Consider the following 16,727-nt stretch of genomic DNA (forward strand, 5'->3'; position numbering starts at 1 on the left):
AAAGCTAAATGAAAGAGGAGCGCGCTTTTGTGTAGAAGAGAGGGGTAGAATGAGCATGCATGAATGCGCTGATTACGCACAGAAACACAAGCACACGCACCTATAAACACAATCATCATCGTCCTTGCTGCCCAGGGAATAGCGAAATGCGAATTGTTTGGCAAACTGTAGGTTGCCAGTTGCTATGACCAGCCCCGTATTGCTTTTATGGCATTTAAAGCCACTCAGCACACAGCATAATACCTTTCATTGTCCCCGAGTGTGCTCAACTACAACAACAAGTGTATCCTGCTTGTTGGTAGCTGGGATAATGCCGGGAATTTAATAAGCTCCTTTTCAGCAGTAGAAACAGAAGCAAAAATCAAGCAAGCTTTTATTTTTTATTGAATTGGTTAAGATAGTAGTCCTGTTTAATTTCTCCCCGAGTCTCATGTATATTTAGCTTCTATTTCGTGATGGAAACTCCAATTTTCGTTTCTACATCATAGCCAAGAAAAGCTTCTTGTTAGTAATCCTATTGTTAAAATCGAAAGGAGAAACTATTATAAAGAATTCTTCGATCCGGCTACGTCGCCATGGGGATTTTGGTAATGAAAGAGCGGCCCGGATCGCTAAGTTGGCCACGTTTGAATGGCCCTAAAAAGGCAGGACGAGCTTTGCCATCGTCTGGGCGTTCAATTTGCAATTTGATTTTCGCCAACCGATTTGCTCATCCATAAATGAGTGGCCCCACAAAAAGCCCGGAAAGCTAATTAATTAACTTCTTTTCTGCTTGGGCCGGCGTTTATTTTTGGCCATATAATTATTGTTATTACTATTTACGGTAGCGCCATTTTGGCAGCTAATTTATGGCCCGGGACACCGCCCAAACAGGTACTGTGTTTTTAGTTCAGTTTGGTGTGTAGCATACATGTGGGTCAATTATTCACGCAGATCGATTAGCCATGAACCCCACTAGCTCCAGAAATGGCTCATTAAGCTCAGCTGATTAAACCTTAATTAGGTCAGAGCGTTGGGCGTATTTCAAAAGAAATTTAATTAGGAGCCCTGTCGACAAGTGAGCAAAAGGACTCTGCAATCAATCGATAGACTCAAAGAAAAAGCCCACATGCATTTCCGTCGTTCACCTTAAAATTTGCGGAGAAAGTATACTTTTTTTTAGGGATAGGCGATGGCAAGTCAACATAACTGCTGACGAGGTGAATCAATGACAAACACAAAGATTGAAAAGTCCTGGCACTGAATGCAAGTGCAACATAAATAAATTAAACATGCATTTTTTGTTAAAAATAAAATTATTGTATTAAATATTATTTTTATCGAATTATTTAAACAAAAGCAAAATTGTCTATTTTTGCCATTGGCTTAAGACTTGGTCGTAGTTCAATTGTTTAAACAAAAATATCTGGAAACCAAAAGTTTTACCTGAAAACAAACATTTTATTGCAGAGCCGTGATAAGCAAACTGGAGCTGGGAATAAGGACCAAGGACCCCACACAAATTTAACTAATCTGGCAAGAACGTAACGAATTGCGTATACAAATCCCGACTAGCGAGTTTCCAAGTGATTAATTCCGGCAACAAAACAACAGGGCTTGAGCCAATTACGAGCCAGCGATAAGGCGGAATCGAAACGGAGCACCGCCAGATGCCGCCATGAGTTTCCTCAGCTCCATGCAGCAGTATGTCACGAGTGGCATCTCCAGTTTGGGCCTCGGCAACCGCCGATTCTCCCTCTCCCGCCAGGAGTCTACCGAACAACAATCTGGCTCTTCCACCAGCGGCCCTGCTTCCTCCATACAGCAACAGCAACAGTCGGGGTTTCCGCAGCAACATCCGCAAGTATTACAGACGCAGCTGTCGCAGCAACAGTTGCTGCATCAGCAGCAGCAAGTATCGAACGTCCATGCACCCTTGCAGCAACAGGCGAGCATTGGCAGCGGCCTAGGCGTTTATGGGGCGCCCGCCGCACCCACTGGAGGCGTGGCAGCGGCAGCTACCGGCAGTAATTATCCTTCAGGTGGCGTGGTAATCGGCAATCCGAATGCCACCAATCCATTACTGGGTAAGTTCTATTATGGATCTGATGGAGGTACGAGGCACACTGAGAGAAATATATCATCTATATATAAATGATATATAAAAATATAAAAATATATCATGTATGATATATTTATATAGTATATCATCCTACACTACACCATATTAGAATATTAACCTAAACTAGAGCTGTAAATTCTTTAAAATATATACCCCAGTGACTTTTAACCCATATCTGATAAACGCCTAGACAAAGGTTAGTACCTTGTATGCCAGGGGAGGGTTGTCATTAATCCCAAAAGAGCCTTGGCCCTAATTTAGCTGCTAATGGTGTTTTCCATGTGGTATTTATTACATCCAGCCCCTTTGGACTTCTGGAGCAAACATGAAAAAATAGAGTGCGTAAATAAATGCGGGAATCATCATTAAATTTACTTTTACTTTGACTTTCACTTGCCGCCAGCTATGACTAGGCCAAAAGCGATTTGTTTGTGTTCGTGTGCGTGCCACAAAAATGGTAAACATGGGCAAAAAGTTTATTGAATCCTTCGCCAGACGTTATCGTCATCGGGTCTCAATATGAAAATTACATTACATGTCTTGCCAGCCACCAAATGCGACCAAAACTTTGGCATTCTCCACTCGCATATGGTTAAGCAAATGGTGGTGCACACCAACAGCGAGGGAGTGGATGGGTATTTGGTCCTGATCCTGATGGTGGTGGAGCGAAAGCAATCAACATGCATATGTGACTTCTTCTGGGGCTTCGCTTCCGCTTTAGAATGCAAAACTTGTTTGCCGAGCTAAACGATGTTCTAGCTTGTTGTTTTCAGCTCTCCTCTAGTTGGCAAAAGCAAACATATTTAAATGTCAAGGCAGCAACAGCAACAGTGGTGTGGGTACATGCATATATCCTGCCACAGAAACCGCCAAAGTCCTTCGACATTGGCTGGGATTTGTGATTCACCACCGACTCGTAGCCGGCATTTGAATCAAACTCGAAATTGGCTTATCTTGTGCAGCAGCCGAAGCTGCGGGAGACTTTTCTCCGGAAAAACTATCAACGTGTCAGCGTTTTTCGTTTTTCCATATGTTGGGCCGTGACAGTGTTGTGAGGGTCGTGGGGTCTCTTGCTGCGCCCAACTTTGACTATCCTGGTTTCTGCATTTTCGGTGTATACGCTTTTTTATTCGACTTCTTGGGAGAGGAACAGGAGAAAGAACCCCATTCTCTGGGAAGCCCCAACCCCGAAATCCCGCTTGAAAGGCACTCAGTGAGGCTTCCTTTCTGACAAATTTTTGGGGCCCTTGGGAAGACCAGGTCCTGTTGCAGGCGCCACAGGAGCCACACAGATGCATGTCAAGGTTACCGGTTGCGGTTGCATTGCCTTTGCCTTGAACATGGACCACTGCACCACATTTCTGCACACTGACTTTGACTGTGCTGGTTTCCACTTTACTTCTCGTGGCTCCTTCCTTCCTCTGGATTTTCCGCAAATTTGCATAGAAGTTTCGGTGACACAGAAAGGACGTTTTTACTTTAAATGTTTGAAATAATTAGTCTTTGGAGATATGGGGAAACATATTTAAGCTTTTTTATGCATATCCTTTCAGAAATGAAAACTATTTAATATATTTAACGCTTAAAATCTACGACCCCTGTTATACAGTTTTCCACGGATTATATTTAAAGTTTAACCCCTATGTCTTCCCCCACAGGTTACCCGAAAATACCGGGTGGCAATCCCGTCACCGTCGGCGGCAGTCCGACTACTTCCGGTTCCGGCGGAGGTGGAGGCGGCACGCCCCAATCCCGCCGCCAGTCGAGGGCCCTTGAGTGCCTGGCGCCCCCCCGCACCGGATCCTTCAGGCAGCGAAACTCGCCACTGCACCAGCCGGACCCGCCACCCCGCCCCCCGCTGGCTTTCTGCAAGCGCCGGCTGAGCTGGCCAGAGGTTGACCCACGCTCCAATTCAGGGTGAGTCCTTTTGAGTCCCTCTGTACCTGTGTCCCTAATGCATACTTGATGATGTGCGAAGATCTTGCGAATGGATTTCGCAAATTAAATGCCTGTCTGTCGGCCCGTAACTTCAGCGAGAGCGTGTTTGCTGGAGGTAATTAACCCACAAATGGAAATGCTAATATTTTGGCCGAACTTCCTGCGAAATATTTACACACGCACACTTCGAAAGATGGATGTGAAATGCATAAATTAAACAGGCCGCATAATGAGCCTTCGTTGGGGATTTCCAGAGTCCTGCCTTCCAGGCTAAGCCTTAAAACTCACAAACTATGCTCAATAGAAATCCAAAAATAAATTATTTACCAATTAATTAATGTACTTCAATTTCTGTTTTTTTTTTCTATTTGTGTTTGGCAGTGTTTTTTTGGTGTGTTTGTCGTAACAAAACTTTATCGCTCTCGACCTTCATAATTATGTAATTACAAAAGTTTCCACAGTTAGTTCAGAACCGAAAATTCCAAAGAAACTTTTGGCACCCGGTGGGCTGGGTTCGAATGCGGGTAAAAGTTTTTTTTTCCCTTCTTCAGAAGTAACCTTCTTCAGAATAAGACACCTATTCTGAGGCTTGTTTAAAGGTGCTGCCCTACTATGTTGAAGGTAAGGCAAGGCAACGAGAATCTGTTGCAATATCCGTTTCAGCATCTTTTTGGCTCAATGCCAAGGCATAGGTGCTTTGCATAAGGTGGCATCTGCTTAGCGGATCATAGGTTACATTTAATTAGGCCCAAAAATGAGTTTTTGCTCAGGAGATTGGCCAGGATGAGGCGATATATTAAGATACCGATAAGTGTGAAATGCATTTTAAGTGGTTACATATATTAGCAGGTTTAGCAGAATAATTACTCAAAAGTGGTGTTAATTTTTTTTATGAGTTCATTTTATTAGTAGAAAAAACATTCGCCAGCCACCGATTTTTTCGAATACACTTAATTGGACAAAAGGGAATTTTATCATTTTAATTTGAATGTCAAACCGAACATTATTTAGCTCATTAAAGTTCAATTTCATATTTTATGCATTGACTTTTAATTGCGCAAAAATTAGTTTCGTCGCCGCAGCAAAGCAACATAAACAATCAGTGAGCAATAAGTAAAATTCAATTTTTTATAAGTTCTTTTGTTTTAGACTGGCCAAAACATATTTAAAATTAAATTAAATTCACACAAATAAAATCCAATAAAAGTTAGGTCACACGTAATAGGTGTGCCTCGGGGTGTAGTTCACCTTGAATTAAACGAAATGGAGAGAATTTTTTTTTGCCCAAAAATTGTTTACCTCAAAGTTAAATATAAAATAAATATTTGCAACAAAATAAATACAAAAAGAAATACTGAAAAGTTCTGGGAAAACTTTTTGTTGAAGCCGAAGAAAAATGACAGGAGAACTTAAAAAATCTTAAAAATTGAAACCGAAATTGAGTGTCTCTCGGAGCGACAAAATCACAAAGCAAAAAGGCGAGAAAGAAAAGAACTAAAAAAATAATGGCAAAAAAAACAGTAAAAAGCAAGGCAAACATCTGGGCCAAAAGTTTGAAATTAAATTTTTCGCAAACAACTTTCAAGCCGGGGCAACTTTCACATCAAACAATGCAGTTAGTGCCCCGTCCCCACTTGTGCTACCCTATCATTTACGGCAATTACGTTGACCATTTTCACACGCCTGCTGCTCACACACACAAATACAGAAACAGACGCAAGGAAAGGTGTCCTTTTTCCAAAAGTGTTGCCTATATTACTGGGTGTCGACAGAAGTGTTGCCTACTTTTTGTAGCTCGGTTCAGTTTCTTTTTTTGTGTGTGTGTGCCCTATAAACGTAAACGTGTTAACGTAAAAAATCATCAGCGCTCGGCGACAAAGTTAAGCCGCTTAGCTGTTTCCTCTTCTGCTGAGTGCACGAAGTTTTGGCCAACTTTTTTTTCTCGCCACAGCTGCTAGAATAAGCCCTGCGAATCCTGTTGTGGGACTGTCTGGGTGAGCCATGCAAATCAAATGATTAGGCAGAGCACCATCAACTATCCTAGTTAGGGCCCAAAAATACACACACACAAGATACAAAGTTTCAATCAAATATGCAAACTGAAATATTTGTATACAATTAGCGGATCAGGACCGAGTCTTTTGAACATCAGGCATACGGAGAGTGGTCCTGGTTCTGGGCTAAGTCCCAGTCCAAGTCCCAGGCAACAGGCAACCCTTATCAAAGTTGAAATAGGTACGACAATGTCACATTTTTATGTAGGCAGCGGCCATATTGACAGGGCCAATTAAAGTCAGACACCGAACTGACAGCGGCAGGAGTCAATTTGAATATTCTTTGATATTGAATCGAGAATCCCTACAAAGTGTTTCCCAACCCCGTTCTATCAGACACACACACATGTGTTCATCTAACCCTACTTTATTTGGTTGCCAGGTACTTGAAAAAAATAGGGCGTAACAACTGTTTCCAATAAATGATAGTAACTTTTCACCATTTATAAAAAACTCTATAATGAATCCTTACAACTTGAACATTTTAATTAAAATATGAAATTTTTTCAATTTAATGTTAAAATATTTTATTTTTTATTTTATTTTTGTTCTCTGTACAGAGTTCAGGAAACGGATGGCTCGTATTTTGAGAATTTTACATCGCTCGGCTGGAAACGTGAAAATCGTCGCATGTCGGCCACGCGTGCCGCCGAAGCACGTGCCGAGGCTAATCCCGAGAATGAACGTGATCCGCCGGCTACGGAGGAGTCCATTGACCGCCAGGACGAGAAGGAGAAGCTCTACGTCGAGGTCCTGCACACCATTGCCAATACGGTGGGAGCACCTGCACCCGGCGGACAGGTAAATCAATATATCCTCCCACATACATAATAACCTATGTATCCAGGGACAAAAGTTGAATGAAATTATGATTTGGGGCTTATGCAAATAGTTTCAAATTATATAAATTAAGGCGATTTGAGGGATACCAGAGATACATACATACATACATCAAGGATATCCAGAGGCGGAGATACCACATGATTGAAAGGCTTAATCGGTGGCATTAGGCTTTGAGACGTTTTGCAATTTGAATGATTAATGCCAAGACTCGGGCACGGACCCTGGGGCAAGAAAACAAGGTCTCAGAAGAAAAAGAAAAATTTTCTTTCATTTGGCAGAGTAAGTTTGAAGTTTCTGTCGAGGGCAGAAATTCAATTAAAAATGTGCTACTTTTTGCCTCCCGCTCCGCTTTATTTCTTATTGCCACTTTTAAAGGAATGCCATTTCCAATATATATATCCTGGGCCGGCTTCACACAGCAGTTCATTTTTCAATTATCGTTTTTAATTTAAGAGTAAGAAAATGGTTAGATGCCCAATGCCCGACTAATGAAACTCGAGTAGGTCCTGTGGGGCTGCTGGAAGGAGGTACTGCGACCGTGCTAGGGAGAGGGATGAAATATGAAAGGATGGAGTGTAGCAAGTTTGCGCCAGCATAATAAAAGTTTGAACTAGTAGCGGAAAATAGCATCCTTGCTGGAGTCCTGCTGTGATTGAGTTGAAACTGGTCAAATCTCGCGGGTGCCCGTAAAGCGAATAAAGTAATGGGAAAACGAGAAACTGGGGAAAAGGATTAAGAAAAGAGAAAGAGAGAAAGTCGTTGCCAAGCTAGTTGGTGGTCTCTGCGAAGAGCTTGCTCCTCGAGCAGGTTGGCCACTTTTGCATTTAATCGTAAATAATTACAAAAAAATGCGATTTTCCCACCCAGAAACCTTTCCTAATGGATATTAATGCAAAGAAATATATAAAATAAAATTAATAAGGAGGTAGAACTGGGAAGAAAAACTTGCAACCGACAGCTGCTTGAAGGTTACTTATTATAAGGCCATAATCTGGCCAAGAGGTTTTCATTAAAATGGGGGAAAACCGAGCTGAGATGCCTTCAAATGTAACTGGGGTTACTTTCAATTAAAATATACAAGGTAACAGGAAAAAACGTAGATAGGTACTTTTTTTCCGTCTTAAAAATTTATTAATAGGAATATTAAAGTTTCCTTCTTCTTTTCCTTTCCGTCATAAAAATGTATAAATAGGAATATTAAAGTTTCCTTCTTCCGCATTTTCAATCAATGCCTTTCCTCTGCCCAAAATAAATCTATGTAATTAGATTTGCAAAATAATTCGGATCTACGAATTCCACATTTTCCACGAAAATGTAATCAAGTTTATTTTTAATTTGAGCTGCAGCAAAGGCAATCAAATTATAATATCCTTGAAGTAGTCGGGAACGCGATGAAAGCGTTTCTCGAAGCGTGATAAGAAATCAAAAGTCGACAGGCTAATAAATTCCAGAAAAAGATAAATCAATATAAGGGAGGAGAGGAAAGATAATATGTGATGGAAAAGTAAACAAAAAATATGCAAATTTATCAATATTAATGACTTTAAAATATTTACAAATATGAAAATATAATTTAATTAATTTTGTTAAAATATTTACATTTTTTCTTTTGGCATCCCCACGTAATCTGGAATACTGAAATACTGCGATTCAAATCTGGCTGCACAGTTCGCCCATTACAAGGACGAAATGTATCTGCACGCCCAGCGCGCCTTCGGTGTCAATCCGGATCGTCATTATCGACTCCTGCACGCCTCCGCCGAGGATAAACCAAAGATAATCGTCCTCTCTGCGGTGGTAATCGAAGCTGATGGCCTCGAGGCAAAGGATGCCAATGGTAAGCGCCCCAGGATTCCTGGATCTCACAGCCTGGATTTCACATCCCCCCACACATTAGACTTTTCACTTCGCCACTCTGCCCCCTCCGATGTATCAATCTCCTTCCTTCATGTGTGTGCATCTGATGTGTAAATATTTTTAGTTTGTAAATTGATTTTGCGGCTTCTGCGGCAATTGCATTATGAGACCTGTTCCAGAGTTCCATGCCTTGACTATTTTGCAGCTTAATAATACTATTTTAAGCACATTTTTTGGTTTGACTTGGATTGTTGTTGTCCTGGTTTCAGGTCCAAACAAAAGTTACTGTCTTGCTTATGCTTTCACCCCGACTCCTCTCTTCGTGTGGGTTCAATAAATTTGCAATTTAATGCTTCCCATTTTGTTTATTAAGTTGAAGAGAGCAGAAGTTTCACAAACAAAAATAGGGGCACTGCAAAAAAATCTATGTTAGCTTCAAGGTAGGGGTTTTGCAATACACAGTCGCATCCAACTAACGTATCATTATCCTGAATTTAAATATTATTTATTTATTAAGCATAAATCTTTATTTTAATCATGTTGCATACTTTTCCTCAGTGTAAAAGCGGGAGCTGCCTCATCGAAGGCAACGCAATTTCGCATTTTAATGTGCTCAAGGATGTGTAAGGAATACGTTGAGTGCTCCTTCGTCTGCGTCTGCTTCTGTTCGAGTATTTTTCTGTCCCTACTACCCCTGGCTCCTTGCCTCCTTGTCTATCATCCAACCCATACAACATGTCCCTAGCCACTTACCCTCCATTCTGGGCCACAAAGTAGTTCAATGTTAGTGTGCCACGGACTGGCATCTGCTAGGAAAACTGACTACGACTGCCGCCTGGAAAAAGAGGCTGGCACGATTTTTTGGGAGCTGGTTAGTGGGTTTTCAGTGGTCTCGGTCCTGACCGTGGTCCTCGCCTGGCCAGATGGCAAACTAGCAACATTGCCAATGAAAGGTGGCCGATGAGAGGGAGCTTTTGTTGTTTGGCCATTGTCCATTGGCAAATAAGCTGCCAATTCCACTGCCAAAGCGCTTTTCGTTTAGTTCGGTTTAACAGCCAGTAGTGGCTGAATTTTATCCCAGTTTGATAAAGCACGAAAGCCAGCAACCAAATTGGACATTGCAATGCAGACCAGCCCCAAAATTTCAATGAATCAAACGAAGGTCTGAACTGCATCTAATGACTTTTCTCAGAAATCGGTCTTTGCACAGAGCACTTTTATTCAAATTAAATTAATAGCTGTGGAAATTGTATCCAATTTCGAGAGGGATATATCTTCATCTTTGCAGTGGGCCTTTGTGGTTGGTGGCTCTGATAGCTGGGCGCGTAAATCACAGGCACTCAATAATTGAGCAGCACTTTATGCAAATGAAATGTTAATCATACGCAATGTGTGACTGGGAGCAGCTGACGCCTCGTCGTTCCCCGGGGCAGTGCCATTAATTGGCATTTAATGTCATCAGTCGAGCTCCTCATTAATGCCGCTCTGTCCTGTTTGGTCCTTTTTGTCCTTTTTTGGTTATTTGGTCCTGGGGAGAAAATAAATTGTTTATTGCGTTATTTATCGTCTTTATAGGTTTCTCGGATCCGTACTGCATGCTGGGCATCCAGCCGGATGGAGACGCTTGTCCGCCCGTGTCGCCGCTGCCGCTGCCGCCGACGCCACGAGCCCTCTCGGCGGACATGAGTGGAGGCTTCGACAACAGCGCCACGGACTCGCCCCCACACCGCAAGCACAGCTTCCGGCTGAGTTTCAAGCGGCGGGACGGGGGAGCGGGTCGGCGGGAGCAGCGCGACTCACTGGGCGGACCGGTGCCGGCCAAGCTGATCAAGGCGACCTCCATCAAGCCTCACACCCTCACCCCAAAATGGAACGAGAAGTTTAAGTTGTAAGTCATAAATTCTGATCTCAATCACAAGCAAAAAACCTTATTTACGAGTCGTAAGCAATAAATAAAACTCATTTAACTTTAACATGGAGTTGAAACACAACTGCACATGCACATAAATTTTCCACCATAAGAAATGCAATCAGATTTATGTGGCAATTGCAATAAAACTGAATGAGAACAAAAGCAACCAATCAAGAGGAATAGGAAGTACTCTGTATAGTACTGCAAAGGAAGTTATTAAGCATAAGCACTTTATCAGTTCTTAGAAATTCGGTAAAAAGTCCTACATTGAATACATAAAAGCATTATTGATTAATAAGCAATAAGCCAGAACATACTTTTGCGGGAAAAACTCAAATTAATACCTGAAGAGAACGTAGTATCCGTTTTAATTTGAAAGCTGCTACAAACGTGTAATAAATTAAAAGAACCAGCATATGATTACTTTGAAAAATGTTGTAACCACAACCTATCTGAACATCTAAAGATACACAAAATAAAATTTGTATTACATATTAAAATAAAATATTATTACATCATAAATATTTCCACAGCGACATAGATGACATAAATACGGATACCTTTCATCTGGACATTTGGGACCACGACGACGAAAGCTGCGTCATGGACGCTGTGTCGCGACTGAACGAAGTCCGTGGCGTTCGCGGACTGGGACGCTTCTTTAAACAGGTTTGCCAGTCTGCCCGCCAGGGATCCCAGGACGATTTCCTCGGCTCGGTGAACATACCACTTGCCGAGATACCCTCCACCGGCCTGGATGCCTGGTTCAAGTTGGAGGCCCGAAGTCAACGGAGCACCGTACAGGGCAGAATACGACTCAAGCTGTGGCTCTCCACGCGAGAGGATCGAGGCAATGTCGGTGACGAGAACCATGAGATGCAGATCCATAAGATTGAGCAACTCCAGAAGGTCTTTATGCAGCACGAGGTGACCACTCATGAGCCCTCGTGGACCTGGTGCGGAGACCTACCAGGTCCGGCTCTGACCATACTCCATCAATTGGCCGTACAGGCGGATCTCTCGGATTTGCATTGTGCCATGGCAAGGTAAAAGGGGAAAAGTAGAAAATCAAAACTCCATAGCCTTTAATAACTAACCATGTCTTTAATCCTCTTTTATTTTCAGGTATGTGGCTGCTGCAAAGCTGAACCGATCCACTCCTTTGGACCCGAAATTCCTTCACCGGTTGCTTAGCGACGTGGAGAAGCAGTGGAATCTGCCCAACCAGGAGCCCCTGAGTCGGGATCTAGAGCAGTGGCTGGCGGATGCTATGAACGGGTTCGTAGAGCGCTCCCTGAACCAAATACGACGGCACAGGGACATATTTCCGGCTCTGAATCCGCCTTCGCTAATTCGCCTGGAATTTCTTCTCCGTTGCCTGGGTTTGCTCGGATCGATGCGAGCATTCCGGGCCGTGTGCCCTTTCAACAAGGGCGTACGGGGCGAGGTGGTGAATGCTCTGCGCAAAGGGTCAGTGATGTGGGGCCAAGCGGTGCTCCGGGAGTCGCAGAGCTTGCCCAATCCATTATCGAATTTTGTAACGACATTAACGGCCGACATACAGCTGGGACAGACCTACTACCATGCCCTTTTCGACAAGTGAGTATCTTGGTTAGTTACCTTTCGTCGTGCAAATAGCAGATTAAGTATGTCCGACACGTGTGACCCATAAAATCTACTCCGTACTCCACTCCACACTCTATACTTTTAAATGCGAACAAATAAAGTTTTCCGAGCCGTCTTACCAACAAGCAGTGGTTGGCCCCAGGTCCAGATCTTTTATAAGAGAGGTTGGGTCGGCATTGCCATTTCGGCATTGCACTAAGGCGATGACCCAATTGAATTGAATGCCACCCACACAAATGGCGTCATTTCGATCCGAACTTATCCGCAATCGTGCCCGGGGCGGAGCACTTTACAGTCGCCAGCCATCATTCCCTCTAATCAGTTTGAGCATTTGTCAAATGTCCTGCGAGTCAAAGTCATAAAGCTAACGAGCATTAATGAGGGCCACAAATGTTGTCATGAGAGATTACCCCCCAGCGTAGTCCCCAACTGGACTAGTTTTGCCAAGAGGGTGACTTCCGGACAAATGCTTCAACAAGTGGCTATATCCCCCAGGGATACCAAATAAATTATTTTGCAGCAGGATACATTATCTGGAAAACCTAATTAAATAATACAGCTTTAAATGCAAAGTTTGTAGAATCATTTTTCTTCTAAATAACTATTTGAAAGGATATTTAAAAGGAAGAACACCCTTCAGAAAGTCGAACAGGGTGTAATGATAAATCGAAGGCGTTTAACGGATTGGGGATCACGTTCCATCATCAAGAGACAGGACCGGAAGAGCTTCAATAACTATTAATTTATAGGTGCATGGTTGTGCATACTTGGCCGCCATCCCGCAGGACTAATCAGTCACATATTTGCCAGTTAGCGTGGCCGTAAAAAGACCTTAATGAGGACATCAAGTGGCTTACACACATAAGCCCCAAATTAATTGCGCTGTCATAAAAATGCTCTCACGTTGCCCTTCCACTGGCGGCGGGTCCTTAGTTAGAAATCCGGTGGTTGCCAGCCACCTAGCCAGCGCATCCTACTCCTGACAAGGCATTTAGCAAATGTCCAGAGGCTGTCAGGAAAAGTGTTGAGGGTCGGTGAGAGGTCCTGCCAAGTGCTGAAGGCCAGACATTAGCAAAATTTAGTTACAAGTCTAATTGGGGCATTTGTTCCCTTTTAAAGCCAAGGTGGTTCACTTTCAACGGACGTGTTATTTCTTCTGCAGCAGGCCGGACTCAATGCTTTAGTTTTTCATCCATTTATCCACATCCATATCCATTTAGTTAAATCCTCTTTCGTTCTTTCAGTACGAATGGCATTCAGTACTTTAGCATCATCTACAAGCAGTACGACGCCATGGTGGGTGACGAGTTGTACACCAGGATGGCCGCCGGCCAAGTGCCCGGGGTGCGGATGAACCTCTCACAGTACGCCGTGCTCGAGGGTGATGCCGAGCCGGTGGACACAAAGCCCTTTGAACTGTTTCTTGCCCTACAGGAGTTCTGCCAGCTGAAACGGCACCTCTCCGCCCAGCCGCAGCCCCCTGAAAAGCCTCTGGCTCTGAGCAACAGCCACGAATGGTTCATACCCACCCTAGAACGCTGGATGATGGTCAGTAAGGCGAAGGCGCTGCAGAGGATTCGGGCAGCCATACGTATGGACGCCATATGCGAGGGCGAACGGATAGTGCGGTACAGTAGCTCCTCCGTGGACACGGCCAGCACCCTGTTGAACATTAAGGAGTTCTGGAAGGTTATGAACTGGCCTGACGAGGACACAGCAATCATGCTGGAGTCGCAGCTGATCGACGTGGTCTGCTCGGCGGCAATGCACTACTGCGACCTGATCCACACTGCCCTGGCGGACAGTGGCTATTACGAGCAGCAAGGTCCCTTCCGCTGCTCCGATGACATGTGCGTCACTGTTAACAATGTGGAGTACGTGCGTCGCACCTTGGCGGAGTTCCGCTCCGACGAGCAGCCCCTCGAGGAGTCCGCCGACAATCTGCTAGAGTCCAGTCTCACCCACATGGAAAACCGCTGCGAGCGCATACTCTCCAAGCTGGCACCTCTCATGCAGATGTCGCTACAGAAGGCTATGTTTCATTTGGCCTGGTCCCCGGATTCCCTACCCGCCAATCAGGCCATAGTTCCCCTGCTGGAGTACCTGGATTGTCACTTGGCCGCTCTCAACAGTGCCATGCTTACCAAGAACTTTAATAGGTCGCTACGCTTCATCTGGAAAACCGTGCTGGGTGAGATGTCGCGGCAAATGGAGACCGGCGACGAGACGGACAAGCCCACACACTTTCATAAGAGGCTATATGAGGCTCTTCAGCTACTAGTGGACTTCTTTCACGCCGAGGGCCAGGGCCTGCTTCTAGAGTGCCTCCACACAGAGGACTTCTGGCGCATCGAGCAGCGTCTGCAGTTCCACAAAACGGACACTGACCGGCTCATCGACATGTTTTACATGCAGCGCCTTCGGGAGCAGATGATGGCCGTTAGTCCGGGACCCTACGGATCGCTGGCTGTGCGGGCCTACTTCAATCACGATTCGCTCTGTGTGGAGGTTCTCCACGCCAGGGATGTGGTGCCCCTGGATCCAAATGGTTTCAGTGATCCATTTGTAGTCATAGAACTGCTTCCCAGAAGGATTTTTCTGCACTGCATGGAGCAGCAAACAAATGTGCACAAGGTAGGTTAAAACTTAATCGCCATAATCAGAACATTTCAAAGGATATGTTTCTATGAGGAAACTAATAGTCATATTATCAAATGTTATCTCCCCTTAGCGCACTTTGCATCCCATATTCGATGAATGCTTTGAGTTTTCCGTGACCTTGGAGCAGTGTCTTACCGAAGGTGCCATGATCTGCTTCACGGTGATGGATCACGATGTGCTGACGGCTAATGACTTTGGTGGGGAAGCCTTCCTGGCCCTGGGAAACATACCCGGAGTGGCTGACTACAGCACCAGTGTAGATAATTTCCACGGGCTGAAGCAGATCGAGCTGCCCCTCATGCAGCAGTTGGATAAAAGTGAGTACAATAATATCAAGTATCTAGGCTCCTCCGCTATGCAATGTTTTGTGATTTCTTCCAAAGACAATCCCATTTTGCAAATCCTCGAGGTCCGAATCAACGACAAGCAGGCCCAGGACTTTGTGCGCAAACAGAAGGCGCGTCTTATCAATTGATTTTTAAAAGGATTTACATATAATCCCGAACATGCATGAAAGGAAGAAAAAGGAACCGTTTGTAAAACGTTTTGGATGGGATCGAGCAATGTAATTGCATCGACATGACTTGATAAATTTACCAAAAGATAAATGTTGTATCCTAAAACAAGCATTGTATGTATTGTACTTAATCTAACTGTTTAAAAAAGACTCTGTTCAGTTTGTAAATTTTAGCGAAATCGAAATTCAAATGGTGCAAAAAAGTGACAAGTAACGACAAAAATTGGACTCTTAAACACTTAAAGTTGCTTGAACCGAATTACGGATACATTTTAGGGATTTATTAGAAGCCTAGCATTGCTGAAATTGTCACAATTGGGCAATCAAAGTCGTTTAAAACCGAAATTAGCCATCAAAATCACATAAGACAAAACACGAACAAAAAACTCAAGCTACCTAACAGATGCGTTTTGAAGACTTTTACAAGAAACACTCATCCTGGGATTAACACATCTCGGACATACACAAAACACATTTTTTGGGTCAATTTAAGAATATATATATTGAAAAATATGAAAGTGTATATCTAAAGCACCTTTTTTACTACAGCCAAAAAACAATCAAAATCTTGCGAAACTCCGAGCTTCTTTGACAAAATCCCGCAGAAAATACGAGACACTGACAACCAAACATAATCACATCCAGACATGCAGATTATTGCTATTTACAATATGAGATATATAGAATATATATGTGTACAATTTATATCACGCCCAAAGGACAGTGTAACTAAGTCTAAAGTATATTTGTAAACTATTTTCTGAGCACAGATTTTGTATAAATTTATTAGACACGCGCTTGTCCCCCCAGAGAGGCAGCCTTCGGATCTTTCGCTTATACACGACTTAGGGCTTTACCCCACGTCTTAGCCTCTGACACCCCTCCCTTAACCACTTTTGTTCGAACTTTCGTTAGTTTCTTTCCCAACCCACAAGAAGGTCTTGCTTCTAATGTAAATTTTGTACTATATACAATGGTCTCTTTAATGAAGGAGCTCCAACCGACTATATTCATGCAGATAGATGTGTATATTATGAATAATGAAATGAATTGTTGGAACTCAAACTCTTAATTGTAAACTTTAGCAGAAATCAACTTTTTATACCTTTCATGACGTGGCTGAAATCGATTTTTAGAAAGCGGAAACTAACTACCAAGAAATGCACAACAAAAGCAAGTAACTCCAAGTCAAATTACAACTATTTTTAAAATTTACAC

The 16,727-nt window shown here is 43.4% G+C and overlaps 1 protein-coding gene across 4 annotated transcripts in view; it reads left to right on the forward strand.

The window, feature by feature from the left end:
• Positions 1-16,516, forward strand: part of unc-13-4A (BAI1 associated protein 3) — a 41,862-nt gene extending 25,346 nt beyond the window's left edge. For 3 of the 4 annotated variants that reach the window (XM_070280063.1, XM_017235653.2, XM_017235654.3), the window contains 10 exons: positions 1,450-2,066; positions 3,760-4,018; positions 6,654-6,894; positions 8,605-8,773; positions 10,369-10,681; positions 11,239-11,751; positions 11,831-12,304; positions 13,576-14,965; positions 15,063-15,309; positions 15,376-16,516. In XM_070280063.1, coding sequence (XP_070136164.1) covers positions 1,658-2,066; positions 3,760-4,018; positions 6,654-6,894; positions 8,605-8,773; positions 10,369-10,681; positions 11,239-11,751; positions 11,831-12,304; positions 13,576-14,965; positions 15,063-15,309; positions 15,376-15,467 — 4,107 coding nt within the window. In that variant the 5' untranslated portion in view covers positions 1,450-1,657 and the 3' untranslated portion in view covers positions 15,468-16,516. The remainder of the gene's footprint in view (positions 1-1,449; positions 2,067-3,759; positions 4,019-6,653; positions 6,895-8,604; positions 8,774-10,368; positions 10,682-11,238; positions 11,752-11,830; positions 12,305-13,575; positions 14,966-15,062; positions 15,310-15,375) is intronic. The other variant, XR_001773131.2, reaches the window with a different exon arrangement.
• The last annotated feature ends 211 nt before the right edge of the window (positions 16,517-16,727 follow it).

The sequence above is a fragment of the Drosophila bipectinata genome, chromosome 3L (genome assembly GCF_030179905.1).
Source record: "Drosophila bipectinata strain 14024-0381.07 chromosome 3L, DbipHiC1v2, whole genome shotgun sequence".
In the NCBI taxonomy this organism is placed as follows: domain Eukaryota; kingdom Metazoa; phylum Arthropoda; class Insecta; order Diptera; family Drosophilidae; genus Drosophila; species Drosophila bipectinata.